Below are 20,174 nucleotides of genomic sequence, written 5' to 3' on the forward strand. Positions count from 1 at the left end.
TTTGTTCTTCTATCATGAACCCAACACGTGACCTATAAACCATTTATTTGGCTTACAACTTGTGAAACTATACTATTTTCTTTAATTGTACCTTGTGAGTGGGAACGATTGACATGGCCTTTAGACTTTCGGGTTGAACGTTTGAATAAATCACCCTTTTTATTTAAATCCATGAAAGCCAGTTACTGTGGATTCTAAATTAACCACCCACTTTGGGGCGCTAAGAACGACACATATCTTCCTCTCCAAAACCCACACTGATTGCGGACAGTCAGAATATACAAGGGTTTCAGTTCTCCCTGGATCTTGTGCGCGACGAGATCAACAGACGTTTTTAAGAATATTATTTAATTGGGTGCGGGGGTCACTGGCAAAGCCAGTATTTCATGCCAAAGCCCTCATTTCCACAATTGAATGGCTTGCTAGGCCATTTCAGAGAGCAGTTAAGAATCTCCCACGTTGCTGTGGATTTGGAGTCACATGAAGCCCAGTCTGGGTGAGGATGATGGATTTCCTTCCCTAAAAGACAATCGTGCACTAGCTGGGTTTTTACAACAATCATGGCCACCATTGCTGAGGCTAGCTTCAATTCCAGATTTCTAAATTGAATTTAAATTCCTCCAGCTGCCTTGGTGGAACCTGTACCTTTCTCAGCAGGATATTAACAGATTTAACATCAGGTCTCTGATTAGCAGTCCTGTAAGTTACCACATTACCACTCTGCCACCATCTCCCATCTTTTGCCATGAAATGGTGATTTGAAACACTGCATTTATTTAAGCACCTTTCATGGCCACCTTTGAAGTACTTTTGAAGTGCTGTCACTGTTGTAATGTAGGAGATGTGACAGCCATTTTCAACTCAGACAGGCCCCCACGGGGCTAAATGATGACCTTGACTCGGAGAATAATTCCCCTGCTCCTCTTCAAAATAGGGCCATGGGATATTCTGTCCACTGTGAGAGCAGGCAGGTCCTTTTGTTTTAACACTTCATCTGAAAGACGGCACCTCCGCCTGTGAAATATTCGACCCAAGGACCACAATGGACTGTCATATAGCACCACTCTTGATCCATAAGGCATGACCTGGCAGTTGGTTTCAGTTTCGTCCTTCGAACATATTGCGCGAGAATGTTTTAGTTTTGTGTAAATTGCATTGCCGCTCATAACCCTTTGACGTTGCTGAATTGTGGACAGTTACGTTCTCTCTGTTCACACATAGCGGGGCCCTAAAATCTGGCAGTAACCCTCCAAGGAATAAACAATTGGTCATTTTCAGAGAGTTTTCGACCCAGAATTTGGAAGACAAAGCTGACTTATTCAGTGGAGTGTGCTGCCCAGATCCCAGCGATTGCAGTAACTGGTCCATTAAAAAGATATTAAAATATTTAAAATAAACGGCTCTTACATTATCCAACAGGCTTGCAAGGTAGAAGACCTTGGGAAAGTAGAATTTGAAGAAGAAGTCAAGAAACGGTTCAAAATGGTTTATGTGCCAAACTGGTTCTCAGTGGACTTGAAAACAGGGGTAAGTTTTCATCTTCCAATTTTTTCACATTTGTTAGAAAATGCCGCTAATTTTTTTTTCACGTGACCATGTTTATTGCCCGTCACTTGTTTCATTGTGAAAGTGTATGGCCATGTCTCAAAACTGTTGTAATCCTGGTCCTTCCACAATGGTGTTGAGCAGGCAAGTCTGGGATTTCATCCCTGTGACTCTGAAGGACTGATGTACCAGTAGAGTTGCTGAAATGTGGGATAGGTATGCATGGTTTGTATCAGCCTGGGCCATTCTTGTCCACACACCCTGCCAGCTAGATATCTAATGCGCATTGCAGGTCTACAGCAAACAGTCTCATCGGTGAGAACGGTTATCGAAAAGGCGATAAAATAATAAGGTCTCCGTGTCAAGAAGTGGCAGCTTCATTGCTAGTGAAGAATTTTTAAATGTACTTCACTTTAGGAATCATGTAATGGTAAAATCGTAACTCGCCTCTGACTGAAATGTGTTTCTGAAGATTTTGAAGCCACCGTATTTTGTCCTTTGAACTGTTTGTGTTAAGATAGGCTCATCTGTGTGTTTTCTTTTAAAGAATGTGAACTGGTATAATTAAGTTTTGAGGGGGCAACAGTGGCAGCCCATTGACTCTCAGTGAGTCCAAGAACATCACAATTCAAAATTAAATAAAAGCAAAAAAACAGCGTATGCTGGAGATCTGAAATAAAACAAAAGTGCTGGAAAAACATTATATGCTGAACAAAGTTTTGCCGACACTTCAAACTTGGTTTGGCAAAACACTGGCTTAACAAGCCTACCCTTATTTTTTTCTTTGGAAGTTGGCACTTTTCCTGAGTCCTTCTTTGCGCCAAGTTTGATCTTTGTGATTCTATTGTTAATTTATAGAATTTAATATTTCCTGATGCTGCTTTTTATCAGTTTTATTCAGCTTTTTTTTGAATGTGTGCTCGTTTGCCAGGAAAATGCATTGATTACATTTTCTAAAGTAGGTCGATTTTTAAAAGAGCTCTGGCAAGCTCTTTCTCTTAAGCTGCAATGACTGACAGAACTTTTAATTATATCTCATGCAATGCCTTCTGAATTGTGATTTCCTTATAAAAAGATCTGCTTATTTAGGAGCCTGCAATTTCCTGGATTGTAGTGGTCCCAGAACTCTTAAGTTTGTAGGTAACTGATTTCCCTGGTGGCTAATAGTTAACGGAAATGCAGGCTGTACATTTTAATGCAGTACGGTTATTTGAGAAGAAAATTTAAGAAACTTTTGGCTGAGGATAAATTATACAAATCTGTCCAAAAATTCATGAAGCAGTCAGAACTGCAAAAGAACTCCTCTATAAACTAATTCAACTATGCATTCAACACTTGCTTTAAATTAAATGTTGCTCCACTTTATTACAAGGTTATAATTACATTTTAAAAATAACCGATTCCTTTCATGTCTTTGTTCATTATCTTGTTCATAGAAATAAGACCACCAAATCTCCTCCATCACAACCATTGATTTTTTTTAGCCTCTTGGTAACATCTTATCATTGATCGCTGCTAATGCTGCTCCTGTCATTCAGTAGTCATTTTTGATACTACACTTCAGCTGTTACTTTCAGACTTGGAGCTTATTTTTTTTTAAATTTAAGACCAACTCTATGTTTAACCTCTGTTATTACTCCTACTGCCAGTCCCTACAGCCTGTCAGACCTTGACCTGGGACCCAACCTGTAAGAGAATTCCATGCACACATATAACATAGAACATACAGTGCAGAAGGAGGCCATTCGGCCCATCGAGTCTGCACCGACCCACTTAAGCTCTCACTTCCCACCCTATCCCAATAACCCCTCCAACCCCTCCTAACATTTTCCACACTAAGGGCAATTTAGCATGGCTAATTACTTAACGTGCACGTCCTTGGACTGTGGGAGGAAACCGGAGCACCCGGAGGAAACCCACGCAGACACGGGGAGAACGTGCAGACTCCGCACAGACAGAGACGCAGCGGGGAATCAAACCTGGGACTCTGGCGCTGTGAAGCCACAGTGCTATCCACTTGTGCTACTGTGCTGCCCGTAACACATCTGTATGGGACCCAGCAATTTTACTCATGCTCAACTATGGTGCAGTCTTAGTCGTGGCCTTAGTCTGTGCCCTCCACCCAATCCAATACCTTTATCAACTGTAGGGGGCAGCACGGTAGCCTTGTGGATAGCACATTTGCTTCACAGCTCCAGGGTCCCAGGTTTGATTCCGGCTTGGGTCACTGTCTGTGCGGAGTCTGCACATCCTCCCCGTGTGTGCGTGGGTTTCCTCCGGGTGCTCCGGTTTCCTCCCACAGTCCAAAGATGTGCAGGTTAGGTGGATTGGCCATGATAAATTGCCCTTAGTGTCCAAAATTGCCCTTAGTGTTGGTTGGGGTTACTGGGTTATAGGGATAGGGTGGCGGTGTTGGCCTTGGGTAGGGTGCTCTTTCCAAGAGCCGGTGCAGACTCGATGGGCCGAATGGCCTCCTTCTGCACTGTAAATTCTATGATTCTATGAACTCCACTTCCGTGCAAAGAAAAGTGGAACAGTAGGAGCAGTCATCAACATGAGGTGTGTATGATGACCTACTTACAACTCATGCAGGTTACTCTTCTCAATGGATTTTAAAATAACAAATTCCAACTCTGCTCAACATCTCGACATTTAATTTGCGTGGGAACAGTTGATGTTGTAGGGGCTGCATCCAGTGTAGATGTCGTTCGCAGTATGTTCCAGGTTCTTCGGTTTTGATAAAATTCACACAGGATTAATGAATACGGGTCATTACTCAAGTTTATTGAGCAGTAGCCTGGAACAGATTAGCAGGACATCTTGCAGGCTGGGGACGTTATTAAGACAAATGCCTAGACGTGTAATAGTGAGCAAGAGCATTGTTTGGTTATCGTTGCTTCTGTGAAGCTGTGCAGTATTCTATCCACCCAATTAGGTGTGACTGAATTTGTGTTGTGTTCTGTTTCTTTCTGGTAGATGTTGACAATTACTTTAGACGAGAGTGACTGTTTTGCTGCCTGGGTGTCAGCAAAGGATGCTGGATTTAGTAGTCCAGATGGATCCGACCCAAAACGTAAGTGGCTAATGGTAAGGCTGAAGCTGGGGTAATGTACGGACCACTTTGTCTCCAGTCTTGAGAGTCAAGATAAGAACTGGCTCTGGTTACTGCAAAATGGACATTGGGGATGGTAAGCCAATCAACACAGTGAAGTGATATTGCAGGAAAACAACATTTATTGGTACTAATTACAACACTAGCAGTATTCTGCCTAACGGCGGCTCTCCTGCTCATTTCTTCTCACCTCCCGGGGTTGTGCTTTCCTCTTCAGTTGCTCATAGGAGCCTCCCATTTTCAATATGACTAGGGAAAAGAATACATTGGTTCCCATAGCATTACTCATGCTTAAAGGAAAATCAAGTCCTCTTCTTGAAGGATCCTCTGCCTGTAAGCCACCATGGCCCTTCAAGGTTCTAGCTCTGCCACCATCACTGAAAATTTGTTGGTTCGGCTATTGACCATGGTTCATAACCCTGAGCATGGATCTCCTACCTGGCAAGGAGAACTATCCCCAAAGTCTCAAGTGACCTTGCTACCCTAATTAAAATAGCATTGAGTTACATAGAAAATAGGATGCATTACATAGAAAATGCAGCCCATCGAGCCTGCTCCACCATTTAATATGATCATGACTGATCCCCTATCTCAATTCTTTACTCCCGCTCTCTCTGACGCATTTAATGTCTATGAACCTTATCTATTTGTTTCTTAAATACTTTTAGTGACTTCGCCACCATAGCCTTATGTGGTAGAGAGCTCCATAAGTTCACCACCATCTGAGTGGAGACATTTATACTCATCTCAGTCCTAAATGACCTACCCTGCATCTTGAGACTGTGACCCCTTGTTGTAGACCTCCCAGCGAGAGGAAACAACATCACTGCACCCAGTCTATCCAGCCTGTTGGAATTTTACACATTTCAATGAGATCTCCTCATTCTTCTGAACTCCAGTGAATACAGGCCTAGCCAACCCAATCTCTCCTCGTATGACAATCCTGCTACCGTTGAATCAATCTGAAGAACCTTCTCTGCAGTCCTCTATGGCAAGTATATCTTATCTTCTTCGGTAAGAAGACCAAAACAGCGCACAGTGCTCCAGGTGTGGTCTCACCAAAGCCCTGAAAAGCTGCAGTATGACATACTTGCTCTTATACACAAATCTTCTTGTAACGAAGGCCAACATACCATTTGTCTTTCTAATTGCTTGCTGCATCTGCATTCCTACTTTCAGTGACTGTGTACAAGAACACCCAGGCCCCTTTGAACGTCAACATTTCCCAATCTATCATCATTTAAATAATACTCTGTCATCCTGTTTTTCCTACTGAAGTGTATAATTTCACACTTATCCATGTTACACAGCATCTGCCATTTATTTACCCACTCGCTCAACTTGTTCAATCACCCCTTCACTTCCTCCTCACCACTCAAATCCACCTAGTTTTGTGCCATCGGCAAACTTGGAAATATTACATTCAATTCCATCATCCAAATCATTGATATATGCTGTGAATAGCTGTGGCCCAAGCTCTTTGATACCCCACTAGTCAACGCCTGCCTCTCTGAAAAAGACAAATCTGTTCCTACTCTCTGTATCCAGTTCCCAATCCATGCCAATATATTATCTCATGCACTTTAATTTTGCACACTAACCTCTTATGTGGAACTTCACCAAAAGCTTTCTGAAAATCCAAATACCCGTCTCTATCCTGCTAGTTATATCCTCAAAAAAACTTCTGAAAGTTTGTCAGATATGAATTCCCTTTTCTAACGACATGTTAACTTTGTCTAATCCTGTTGATATTTTCTAAGTGTCCAGTTATCGCAATCTTTATAATAGGCTCTAGCATTTACCCTACTAGTTTTCTTTATATAAAGTACCCAATTAATTTTTTCCAATTAAGGGGCAATTTTAGCGTGGCCAATCCATCTAGCCTGCACAGCTTTGGGTTGTGGGGGCGAAACCCATGCAAACACGGGGAGAATGTGCAAACTCCACACGGACAGTGACCCAGAGCTGGGATCGAACGTGCGACCTCGGCGTCGTGAGGCAGCAATGCTAACCACTGTGTCACCATGCTGCCCTATTTACCCTACTATTATGTGAGGTTACCCGGTCTGTAATTCTCTGTTTTCTCCCTCACTCCTTTTTCAAATAGTCAGGTTCCATTTGCCAGGTTCCATTTGCCACTCTCCAATCTACGGGACTGTTTCAGGATCTACAGAATTTTGGAAAATGACAGCCAACTCATCCACTATTCCCGTGCTAACTTCCTTTAATACCCTGGGATATAGATTATCAGGCCCTGGAGTTTTCAGTTTTCATTCTCATTAATTTCTCCAGCACTATTTCTTTACCAATACTAATTTCCTTCAATTCATCCTTCACACTAAACCCTTGGTTTCCTACCATTTCTGGGAAGGTATAATTCTTCCTGAGGACAGAACAAAAGTAGTTGTTGAATTGCTCCTCCATTTTCTTGTTCTCCTTGATCAATTCTCCCATTTTGGACTGTAAGGACTTGTTTTCACTAATCTTTTTCTTTTTACATACTTTTAGTAGCTTTTACAGTCTGCTGTTATGCTCTTTGCAGGTTTACTCTCAAGCTCTATTTTTCCCTTTTAACCAGTCCTCCTTTGCTGAATTCCAAACTGCTCCCAGTCCTCAGGCTTGCTCCTTTTTCCAGCAATTTTAAATGACTCCTCTTTGGGTGTAATACTATCCTTATTTTCTTTTGTCAGCCATGGCTTGCCAATTTGCCTGTTGTGTATTTGCACCCGAAAGGAATGTGTACAACTGTTGTAATGTATACATTAATTCCTTAAATATTGGCCATTGCCTAACCACCATCATGCCTTTGAATGAAGTTACCCAATCTAGCGCAGCTAACTCGCCCTGATACCATAAAACCATAAGACATTGGAGCAGAATTAGGCCACTTGGCCCATCGAGTCTGCACCGCCATTCAATCATGGCTGATATTTTTCTCATCCCCATTCTCCGGCCTTCTCCCCATAACCCTTGACCCACTACATTTGTAGTTTCCACTGTAAATGGGATTTCCATTGAATCCACCCCATGCATCCGGGAAACCTGCAGTGGGGAGTGCTTTCAGCAGAACCGGACCATCCTGCCAGCTTGAACATCTGGAAGATCTCGCCCCTTATTGCGAATGCTACATGCATTCAGATATAGTATCTTTAGATTTTTCTTTTTAACATTTTTACAAATCTCATTTTATATTCTGGCCCTGTTTGCTACTAGCCCTTGTTTCTTTTACCTTCAACTTTTGCTTTCTACTTCTTTGTCATTCATTTCTATTTTTGTTTCGCTCTCGTGTCTCCCCGCTCAGGTTCCCATACCCCTACCACTCTAGATTAAATTCTTCCCCCACAGTAGTAGCAGGTACTGTGTACTCATCCAGTCTATTCTCCTATTCATGATCTTGCTGGCACATGGCACTGGGGGTAACCCTGAGAATTAGTACTTTTAAGATCCTTTTTTAAAATGTATTTCCTATCTCCCTATATTCTGCTTGCGGGTACTCGTCCCTCGCTTTTCTCCATATTTTTGTACTGATATGGACCACAACTTCTGCCTATTCACCCCCCCCCCCCCCCCCCTTTAAAATGTTCTGCAGCTCGGGCGGCACGTGGCACAGTGGTTAGCACTGCTGCCTACGGCGTTGAGGACCCGCGTTCGAATCCCAGCCCTGGATCACTGTCCGTGTAGAGTTTGCACATTCTCCCAGTGTCTGCGTGGGTTACACCCCCACAACCCAAAGATATGCAGGTTAGGTGGATTGGCCACGCTAAATTGCCCCTAATTGGAAAAACATAATTGGGTACTCTAAATTTTATTTTTTTTAAAAAGGATGTTCTGCAGCTACTCAGTGAGAACCTTAACCCTGGCACCAGGGAGACAACATACCACCCTGGGACAGGCTGCAAGCAGCAACCAGAGAGCGAGAGCAGGACCCCAAGACAGGAGAGGGCGGATAAAAAATACTGATAAAAGTTGCACGACAACAGGTGATTTTTGAAAATATCCAAGAGTCACATTATGGGAAACACCGGTTGATCAAGTGGACCCGCGAGCCAGCATCTGTGGCCACAGAAACGTCCATCTGTTCTTGTTATGCTGGGATCCCTATTGCTCTTTTTTTCTGTTCTGCCCCTCCATGCAGTTGCGCCACTTGTGGTACCATGGACTTGGCTCTTGCTGCAGTCCCTGGAGAAACCACTGCCCGCAGCAGTACCAAAAAGGAAAATCTGTTGGAGAGTGAGATGGATCCAGGGGGACTCCTGTACTACCTATCTAGTGCTTTTACGTTGTCTGCAGGTCACCCATTCCCTTTCTTTCTTGTGACCAGCTCACTGTACACACTATCCATTGAGAATTTCAGCCTCGCAGATACTCCTCAGTGGCTCCAGTCACTGCTCTAGATTGAAACTGCGGATTTCATATAGCTACATGTGGAGACACTTCCTGCACACATGGTCACCCTGGACACTGGAAGTGTCCCTGGCTTCCCATCTCGCACAGGAGGAGCATTCCACTTTGGCTGATCTGCCTTGAACACCTCTTAAATTACTCCTTTTTCATTTAATTTCTCTAGTTTAAAGAATATTAAATAATAACTGGAAACTTTACTTTATTTCTTGACTAAAATAAAAATTAGTCTTGAATTTGGGTTGAGTGAAGACTGGCCAGTAGGACATAGAACAGTACAGCACAATTCAGGCCCTTTGGCCCACGATGTTGTGCCGACCATTTATCCTAATCTAAGATCAACCTAACCTACACCCCTTCAATGTATTGCTGTCCATGTGCCTGTCCAAGAGTTGCTTAAATATCCCTAATGACTCTGACTCCACCACCTCTGCTTTCAGTGCATTTCACGCACCCACCACTTTGTGTAAAGAACCAACCTCTAACATCGCCCCTATACCTTCTTCCAATCACCTTAAAATTATGTCCCCTCGTGACAGCCATTTCCGCCCTGAGGAAAAGTCTCTGGCTATCCACTCTATCCATGCCCCTCATCACCTTGTACACCTCTATCAAGTCATCTCTCTTCCTTCTTTGCTCCAGTGAGAAAAGCCCTAGCTCCCTCAACCTTTCTTCATAAGACATGCCCTCCAGTCCAGGCAGCATCCTGGTAAATCTCCTATGCACCCTCTCCAAAGCATCCACATCCTTCCTATAATGAGGCGACCAGAACTGGACACACTATTGCAAGTGTGGCCTAACCAGGGTTTTATAAAGCTGCAGCAAAACCTCGCGGCTCTTAAACTCAATCCCCCTGTTAATGAAAGCCAACACACCATACGCCTTCTTAACAACCCTATCAACCTGGGTGGCAACTTTCAGGGATCTATGTACGTGGACCCCAAGATCCGTCTGTTCCTCCACACTTTCAAGAATCCTGCTTTTAACCCTGTATTCAGCATTCAAATTCGACCTTCAAAAATGCTCACCCTGGTCCTATTTGCCAAGGCCGCTCCTCTCGTGCAAGTACCCAGTCCCACTCTATTAACTTGCATTTCCCCTGTGATGTCACTCTGGATGTTTTTTTAAAAATCACCATTCACAGTGCAGCTTTTATTTATTTTTTTTATCCACCCACTCCTCTAGGTGCTGTTTGACTGCCTGGCCCAGGGTCGTCCTCTTGCACTGATTTCATAAAATGGGCTGAACTGCGTTGAATATTTTTTTCTTTAAATACAAGAGCATTTGGTCCAAACAAGTAATCCCATTGATCCTACATATTGTTTCAACCCACATATTTCCTCCATGAAACAGAAAGGTTGGAACTTAATGGCACAAATCTGTAAGTGTCAAGTTCCTATTGAGAGGTTACATGAGATTTTATGGCCAGCCTTTGGGAGTTTGAATCAATATTAAGCTTCCATGTTTCAAAATGTACTGTAATGAAGCTATGTTTATTTTGCATCATGCTGGCTTTGATTTGTAGTTTGATTTGTTTTCTGTTTACACTTCAATTTTTGCATATCCTCCCTCATATGCTTGGTTCTATCTGAATTATGGCACCAAAGAAGACCATTCCACCCATTGATCCCATACCGACTCTCTGTAGAGCAAACCAGTCAGTCCCATTCCCTTGCTCTATCCCCATAGCCCTACAAATCTATTTCCTTCAGGTGCCCACCCTGCTATCTTTTGAAACCATTGGGTGACCTGGCTTCCACCAACTTCTTGGGCAACAGGTCCAGGTCGTTATCAACTCAAGTTACTTGCAAAGGAAAATAAATAATTACCTGATCAGACTCCCAGATCAGCATAGAATCACCGGTAGATTTCTGACAAAGTTCCAAGTTGCACTTTCTGTCATTATAGTTGTTTGGTCGTACGGGACTTGAGGATTGCTGAAAAAAAGAGACATACCATCAAGACTGTTTGCCTTTCACTCATCAGTACAGGTCACGAGAACCACCCACAGGAACTGTGGATGCAATGATTTATACTGCATGAAAATAGAGTGCCAATTGGTTGGGGAATAGGCTCTGATAGAGGCGTTGCCATGGAGAATGTAGCATGGAAGAGTTAACTGCACAGCTTTGTACAAATTCAGACTGGGGGGTGGGGGCAGGTCGACTCTGGTCACGCCATTGCCCTGGCGACAATTTACATAATTAAATGCACAAAACTCCGGTCAAGATTCAGTTTAGAAGCGGGAAGAAAATTTCGATTTCACTATTTTACCTACAATGTGATAAAGAATTAGAACAGACTCTCTGGAAAGGCAACAATAGTCCTCAACTTTGAGAAGATTGGGTAGATAATTAGTAAAGAAAGTCACTGAGTGGTGTGACAGGGTAGGTTTTTATTTTGACACCAACCAGATATGCTGTAATGGTCCCTTTTCCACCTTTCTTAATTAATGAGCTTCCAAAAGAATTTTCTCTGAATTTTTTTTCCATCTTATATATTTGCACCCTCTCTTGAGAACTTAATTTACACCTGAGTCACTTCAAACTTGGTATCCATTCGCTTTTCTAAAAGTGTGATCTCCAAGCACTCATTAAATCCCTGACATCTGTTAGTGCTATTGTAGTGGCAATCGTATGCCATTGCACAATCAGAGGTAACACTGATCCAAAGCTCTCCAAATCCTGCATGGTTATTTGTGCTGGTGAACTTGAAGTATGATGTATTATATACTAAATCAAGCATGCTGCTTGGGATTGAATAATTTAAAACCCCCATTGGTTTATTTTCAGCCGTTAAACTCCCATCGCTTTGGTTCTTACATTAACCTAGAGCCAAGATACAGAGAGTCATCCAGACTTTTTAAATAAACTTAGAGTACTCAATTATTTTTTTCCAATTAAGGGGCAATTTAGCATGGCCAATCAACCTATCCTGCACATCTTTGGGTTGTGGGGTGAGACCCACGCAGACACTGGGAATGTGCAAACTCCACGAGGTCAGTGACCCGGGGCCGGGATCGAATCCGGGTCCTCGGCATTGTGAGGCAGTAGTGCTAACCATTACGCCGCCGTGCCGCCCAAGAGTCATCCATACTTGAAGCGTTAGCTCCCTTCTTTCTCCACAGAGGCTGTCAGACCTGCTGAGATTGTCCAGTATTTTCTGTTTTCGTACCAAGATATACTGTCTTGGGGAGTTGAAACCAAAGTGGATTTACATAGGGTTTATTTAAAAATTGTAACTGTAACTCAGAGGTAGAAGGAACAAAAGACTTCTAATACCAGAGTAACTATTTTTTTTAAAAATAGACGCAGCCTCCCTCAGGACACCCTGCAGACATCCAACCCACTTACTTTTGAAACTTGCCTTCTTCCTTTAAAAGCCTCCCTTTACTGCAACTAGTGGCGTAAAGGGTAAGGGGGGGGGGGCGTCTTGCCTCTCCGGGCTCCAGTTACTCCTTACCGATGCAGCAGGGGGCACATTTCACTGCTCCTGTTTTACCCTCCCAGCCTGAGTGAGGAAGGTTAGCGAGATGGACTTTGGAATATCAATGTGGGCAAGTCCTTCGAGAGTGGCAATCCGGCTGCAAGTTGCCACTCTGAGAAAGTTGTTGTGTTTTGCACTCATCTGCAGTTGAGGAAGTTGATTGAACTAAAATTAAATGGCAGGAAAGGAAGCAGGGAATGCCTTGCACATCTAGTTATCAAGTAAATTAGATTTGCATATATTTAGCTTTAGTTGCTAGGAAAGAAGACTACCTTGGTGGTTTTAACTTCAATGTTCTGGCTCCTGAAAGTTCAAACATTCAAACACCATGGTTAGCATTCCTGCCTCGCAGCTCCAGGGGCCTGGGTTCCAGCCTTGGGTGACTGTCTGTGTGGAGTTTGCACTTTCTCCCCGTGTCTGCGTGGGTTTACTCCGGGTGCTCCGGTTTCCTCCCACAGTCCAAAGATATGCGGGTTAGGTGAACTGGCCATGCTAAATTGCCCCTTAGTATCCAAAAGGTTAGGTGGGGTCACTGAGTTATGGGGATAGGGTGGAGGTGTGGGCTTATGTGGGGTGCTCTTCCCAAGGGCTGCTGCAGACTCGATGGACCGAATGGCCTCCATCTGCACTGTAAATTCTATGAACTGACTTACCAATCCTTTCCATTAATCTTTTGTTCTTTAGCACGATGGCACACTGATAATTTAACTAATTATTGTAATCCTATCTGGAGAGGGCTGTCTGCCCCTGTTCCTTAGCAACTTCACTAACACATTTTTGCAAACTCACCTTTCCCTTTAAATGTTTTTTAAACTCTGAATATTTTATGAAAGGTTACCGTGAGCTTCAGTGCTATTATAATTCACTGCATATTATTCATTCCAACTTTCAAAGGATCTTTCAACTGCACATTCCAAATCTACTGCGTCCAGAAGGAGTTTGGGGGCAGATACATGGGAACACCACCATCTGCAAATTTCCCTCCAAGTCACACACCTACCTGACATATCGCCCGACGTTCCTCCATTGTCTGTGGTTCAAAATCCTGGAACTCCATCCGAAACTGCACTGAGCGTACCTACACATCCGAGACTACAGCGGTTCAAGACAACAGCTCACTACCTCCTTCTCGAGGGTAATTAGGGATGGGCAGTAGAAGTGCTGGCCCAGTCAGCAACGCCACGCCTCAGGACAGAATTTTAAAAATCTTTGCTCTGGCAAAGATGCATTTATTGCCCCATCCCTGGTTGCCCTGGGAATGTGGAAGACAGCCATCATCTGAAACTGCGACAGTTTGTGGTTACAGTGCTCCCCTTTTGGTGTTTGGTAGAGATGTTGATTTTGATCCAACAACAATAAAGGGACAGTCTGACCCATGTTGTGTTGGTGTGTGACCTTGGAGAGGAACTTGATAGTAAATCTGTTCCATGACATTGTGGCTCTTATTGATTTTAATGGTGGAGATTAGAAAGGGAGGCAGATTCCATTAAAACAACCTTGGTGAGTGATTGCAGTGCATCTTATATATTGTGCATACTGTGGCCACAATGCATCGGTGATGGATGAAATGAATATGGTGACCAGTGGAAATAATTTTTTTTAATTCTTTAACGGGATGTGGGCATTGCTGGCTCGGCCAGCATGAACTGCCCTTTAGAAGGTGGTGGTGAGCTGCGGCCAATAACCGCTGCAGTCGATGTGGTTGTCGGTTTTGAGACAGAGAAGACTAGAGATTTAATAAAAATTCTTGCAATTACGGACAGGGTGGATAGCAACTAGCTTTTTCCAAGAGTGGGGATGTCGATTACAAGGGGTCACGATTGCAAGGTGAGAGGGGGAAGTTTAAGGGAGGTGTGTGTGGAAAGTTTTTTTATGCAGAGGGTGGTAGGTGCCTGGAACGCTTTGCCAGCAAAGGTGGGCACGATAGCATCATTTAAGATGCATCTAGACAGATATATGAACGGGCGGGGAACAGAGGGAAGTAGATCCTTGGGAAAATAGGCGACAGGTTTCGATAAAGGATCTGGATCGGCGCAGGCTGTGCTGTCATTTTCTTTTTTCTTTGTTCTACAAAACTCTTCAAATGGGTAGTTAGTGATTAATTTGGTTTGTAGGGGAATTGCTGAAGTGGTATCATCAATTTGAAATTCTCACTAAGCATCTGAGGAGAAGGCAATGAGACATTTCATTGCTCAAGGCTGTCTGAGCGCAACATGCTTTGCTACAGCGAGTGGGTGAGGTAGCATTACACCTTTTAATTGGATAATGTTTGAAGCAGAAGAAGGGCTATGGGGAAAGATTACAACAGTGAGATTAGTATTAGATTTGATACATGATAGGCTGAATGGTCATCTCTTGCACTTCCTGCCCGTGTGGAGTTTGCACATTCTCCCCATGTCTGCGTGGGTTTCACCCCCGCAACTCAAAGATGTGCAGGTTAGGTGGATTGGCCACGCTAAATTGCCCCTTAATTGGAAAAAAAAAAATAATTGGGTACTCTAAATTTTTTATTTTTTTTTTTAAAGAAAAAAAATCTCTCGCACGTCCCTTCTGTGATTCTTCGGATAGATTCTTCGGATAAATCAGTTCAAACAACTGCAGCAATTTACTTAAATTAGCATGGAAGAATTTGCACTTAATATAGTGCATTTGAGTTAAATATTGTAGCAAAACATATAAAAGAGAATGGGATAGCTATTTGAGTGTGTGTGGGATTGAATGCTATGACTATTTCGAAGCAGAAGTGCAGATGGACTAGAACCTTTCTGGTCCTGTACTTGCATAAGAGTCTTCAACCTCTCCTCTGCAGGCAAGTTGCCTTAAACTAGGCATTAATTTTGGTGCCCCTTCTTAGTGCCTATAAATCCTTAGGTTCCTATGTAAAAACACAACACAAAAATGAGATACATGTTATATGTTAGGATGTCCAAAATTGCCCTTAGTGTTGGGTGGGGTTACTGGGTTATGGGGATAGGGTGGAGGTGTTGACCTTGGGTAGGTGCTCTTTCCAAGAGCCGGTGCAGACTCGATGGGCCGAATGGCCTCCTTCTGCACTGTAAATTCTATGAAATACCGGACCTGTCCCCAACTTTTGCCGGACCAGAACCCCAAACAATTTTTCTATTTGTAAAACTGTGAGGAAAGGATACTTCACAAGAGTGATGACAACTCTGACCAAAAGGTATCCTTTATGTTAAAACAAACATTAATTTATACACCAAATTAACCACATTAACATCAAAGCAATAGCTTTACAATTATCAGTTAAACAGTTCCTAAATAAAAGGGAAAACTTGAAATTACTATCTACTAATTCCAAATAAGCAACCCAAAATAGTTCAAATGCCACTTACAGAGATACATAGAAGATCGGAGCAGGAGGAGGCCTTTTGGCCCTTTGAGCCTGCTCCGCCATTCATCACGATCATGGCTGATCATCCAACTCAATAGCCTAATCCTACTTTCTCCCCATATCCTTTGGGCCCATTCTCCCCAAGTGCTATATCCAGCCGCCTCTTGAATATATTCAAGGTTTTAGCATCAACTACTTCCTCTGGTAATGAATTCCACAGGCTCACCACTCTTTGTGTGAAGAAATGTCTCCTTATCTCTGTCCGAAATGGTTTACCCTGAATCCTCAGACTGTGACCCCTAGTTCTGGACACGCCCATCATTGGTAGCATCTACCCTGTCTAGTCCTGTTAGAATTTTATAGTCTCTGAGATCCCCCCTCATTCTTCTGAACTCCAACGAGAACAATCCCAGCCTAGTCAATCTCTCCTCATATGACATTCCTGCCATCCCTGGAATCAGTCTGGTAAACATTCGCTGCACTCCATCGAGGGCAAGAACATCCTTCCTCAGAGAAGGCGACCAAAACTGCACACAGTACTCCCAAGTATGGCCTCACCAATGCCCTGTACAATTGCAGCAACACATCCCTGCTTCTATACTCAAAACCTCTTGCAATGAAGGCCAACATACCATTAGCCTGCTTTACCGCCTGCTGCACCTGCATGCTTACCTTCAGCGAATAGTGCACAAGGACACCCAGGTCCCGCTGCACACTCCCCTCCCAATTTAACAACCATTCAGGTAGTAATCTGCCTTCCTGCTTTTGCTTCCAAAATGAATAACCTCATACTTATCCAAATTATACAGCATCTGCCATTGGTTTGCCCACTCGCCCAACCTGTCAAGATCTTGCTGTAGAATCCCTGCATCCTCGTCACAATTCACCCTCCCACCTAATTTGGTATCATCTGCAAACTTTGAGATGTTACATTTTGTTCCCTCATCCCTTCTAAATATAGTTAACAGAACATGCTACTTGCTTATCTGTGTAAATGCTTTTATAGAGAGATTCTTTCAAGAGCAGATCCAGTACACTTCTGTCTTGTTCGACTCTAAAATTACAGGCAGATCGGGCTCCTCCCATTATCCTCCCATTAATTATATCATCTGTATCCCACTAAGTTCCATGAGCGGCTTAGCTAGGAGTAAATACAATCCCTCATAAATTATCTACACTCCAGAGAATCTCTAGCAATCAAAACACAATTCTATTAGTCCTTTATCTATAACCAAATAAGTTGTTGAAATGAATCTGCTCGCCTTTTTATGACTCCTTAATTACAGCTTGAGCAGACCTACTGTCTGTATGTATTTTAAAGCAGAAGTTTTAATAACATTACTGCCGCAAATATGAAGTATATACATCAATTTCTTGCATTCATCACCAATACTAATAGGGAGAAAAACAAAATCAGCAACTGCTAAGAATCTAAAATAAGATCAGAAAAACAACAATTTGGAACTGTATTGCTCCTTTACTGGAATGAGACATCCCAAGGCGCTTTACATGAGAGTACCAAAGCAAAATTTAACACAAGCCACAAGATAAGTTATGACAGATGCCAAAAGCTTGGCCAAAGACTTTAAGGAGTGTCTTAAAGGAGGAAAGAGATAGTGAGTGTTAGGTAGGGAATTCCAGAGCTTAGGACTAAGACACATCCACCAATAAAATCACAGATGCTCATGAGGACCAAATTTGAAGAGCACCGATAAGGCAGAGGGTTCTGAAGCTTGAGGGGGTTACAGAGATGGTGAGGGGGTTACAGAGCTGGGGAGAGCGTGGGGGGAGTTTGGAAAACAAAGGTGAGAACGTTAAAATAGAAGCATTACTTAGCTGTGAGCCAATGTAGATAAGTGAGTACAAGGACAGTGAGTGAATCGGGCTTGATGCAAGTAAAGATATGGGAAGCAAGGTTTAGGAAGCTCGTGTTTATGGAGGGTAGAATGTGGGAGGCCAGCCAGGACTGTTAAAATAGTCAGGTACTGAGGTAACAAAAGCATGGATGAGGGTTCAAGAGCCGATGACAGGAGTGCAGTCGAACACTCTTACTGAAATTGAAGTCGATAGTCTTAGTGATGCCACAGATATGTGGGTGTTCAGTTAGAGGCCAAATATGAAAATAAGGTTGAAAACTTTGGTTGAGCCTAAATCAGTTGCCAGAGACTGGGATAGAGTCTAGAATTGAGTTTGTAGGGAGGCCAAGGACAATGGCTTCAGCCTTCCCAATATTGATGAAAGGACATTTTTGCACCTCCGGCAGACAGAGAAGCTATTCTTTGGCCACAATTGGAATGGAACCAGGTTAGTGTCGTCCCGCCTAGCTGGATATTACTGTGGGGAAGCATTAAGGAGTATGGTGTGATTAATCATGTCAAAGGCTGCAGAGAGGTCGCCAAGAATAAGGAACGATAATTTACCTCTGTCACGGTCACCGAGGAGGTCCTTAATGACTTTGAGAGCGGTTTCAGTATTGTGGCAGGGGCCGAAACCTGATTTGAGGGAAATATGGGAATGGATTTGGGAGGCAGCAAACACACTCAAGGACTTTAAAGAAGAAAGGGAGGTTCGAGATTGGACGATGGTTTGCCAGGATTGTGGGGTCAAGGGTTAATTTTTTTGAGGAGCGGGTGATTGCAGCAACTGTTCACAATATCGAGTAACGTGAGACCCAAGCAGCGACGTTAGATTGCCGGTAATTTACTGGGAATAGGATCGAGGGAGCAGGAAGTGAGTCTCATGGACAAGATGAGCACAGAGGAGGCATGAAGGAAGATGGGAGTAAAACTAGAGTACATTGTAAATTCAGGGCTACAGCAGGAGGAATCTTTAGAGGCACTTTGGCCAGTGGGCAAGGGGACGAAAGATAAGTGGCAGAAGCAGCTGATCGAATGATCTATGTCTTTGTGATAAAGAAGTCCATGAGCTGCTTGCACTTACTGTTTAAGGCAAATGTTTGTAGTAGAAGCTGGGTAATGTTAAAATGATGCCAGCTGGCTGGATGAAATGAGAGAAATGTAAATTATTGATACATTGCATTGAAGTACTGCGGCAGCAAGGCAAGCATTCCTTGCCCTGTCCTAGTTGACCTTAAGGATGTAGTGATGTGCTGCCTACTTATCCACGGTACCACAGAATAATAGTGTGAGGTTGTATGTATGATTCATCCTCTTGCTATCCCTCCCTACCTACTGGTAAATCAGCCAGACCACTCTGAAGCCATGTCTGCAGCCAAACAAGAGGGAATCCAAGAACAAGGAGTCACCAGACTTTTTGCATGTGTATTTAGTTTAGAAAGGGTTGGATGTTGACCATAGATGGTTGATATGTGGCCTGGGGAGATGATGGAGAATGAAGGAGATACAGCGACTTAAGTGTGGTTCCTTTCATAAGGGCGCGGTTTTCTGGCAGTGGTGGGCAGGGACCGCTGTGTGAATGAAGGGTCCGGGGGGTGGGGGTCAGATGGAGAGTTTGGGGTGGATGCTCCCATGGGGACGGAAAGGTCTCCCGGGGTGGGGTTGGGGGGGGGGGGGGGGGGGGGGGGGGCTTGGAGTCTACTCACTTGTGCTGCCCGGTGTAGGTTGTTGATCTTTTTCCTGCTCTGGAGGCGGGCCCTTCTGGTCACCTTCCCGGCGCTCAAAGCTGCCACTGCCACCTCGTCCCGGGTGGTATTGGTTACCCTATGGCTGACCCTCCGGAACCTCCCTCCTGGCCTCTATGGCGTCTAGCAGCCTCCCCAGATCTGCATCCCTGAATCTTGGGGCCGGCCTTCTGGTCGCCATTGTTGCGAGCTGGCTGGGGTTGGCTGATTAAGTGGTGCTTGACCTTGTTAGCGGGGGGCTGGTGGGCACGGTGCCGGCGAATCAGCTGGCAAGCCTTCATTTACAGCGAGAAGCCAATGAGGCCTCGTGAAGTGTACCAATTAGTGTTGAATAGCGTTGCCAGCCTCGCTGGGCCGAGTGCCGGGAAGCAATGTTGTAGTTCCTGCTCACTACAACACTTGGAAATCTTTCCGGAGAATTGCTTCCTAAGTCTCTTGAGTATTTTGTGTTGCTTTAATTGGGAATATAAACTTTAACATAAGGTTGCCAGCCAAAATACAAAATGTGTCTCAACAAAATTATTGTTGATGTTTTGTGGACATTGCTGTTTGTCTGTGATTGATGTTGGGCTTGTGTACGCTTTAAAAAGACGAGACTTATTTGATTAGTAGTCATTTCTGAATAAATCAGCCTGCTCCAAAGAGCTCTTACTGCCCCATTCAGTGTGACGTTTTCT

General features: G+C 43.7%; 1 protein-coding gene across 1 annotated transcript in view; it reads left to right on the forward strand.

Moving 5' to 3' along the window:
• Nucleotides 1-13,739, forward strand: part of LOC140424759 (WD repeat-containing protein 48-like) — a 127,271-nt gene extending 113,532 nt beyond the window's left edge. The window contains exons 12-14 of the mRNA XM_072508139.1: nt 1,420-1,527; nt 4,522-4,618; nt 13,439-13,739. Coding sequence (XP_072364240.1) covers nt 1,420-1,527; nt 4,522-4,618; nt 13,439-13,548 — 315 coding nt within the window. The 3' untranslated portion in view covers nt 13,549-13,739. The remainder of the gene's footprint in view (nt 1-1,419; nt 1,528-4,521; nt 4,619-13,438) is intronic.
• The last annotated feature ends 6,435 nt before the right edge of the window (nt 13,740-20,174 follow it).

Source organism: Scyliorhinus torazame, chromosome 6 (genome assembly GCF_047496885.1).
Source record: "Scyliorhinus torazame isolate Kashiwa2021f chromosome 6, sScyTor2.1, whole genome shotgun sequence".
NCBI classification, from domain to species: domain Eukaryota; kingdom Metazoa; phylum Chordata; class Chondrichthyes; order Carcharhiniformes; family Scyliorhinidae; genus Scyliorhinus; species Scyliorhinus torazame.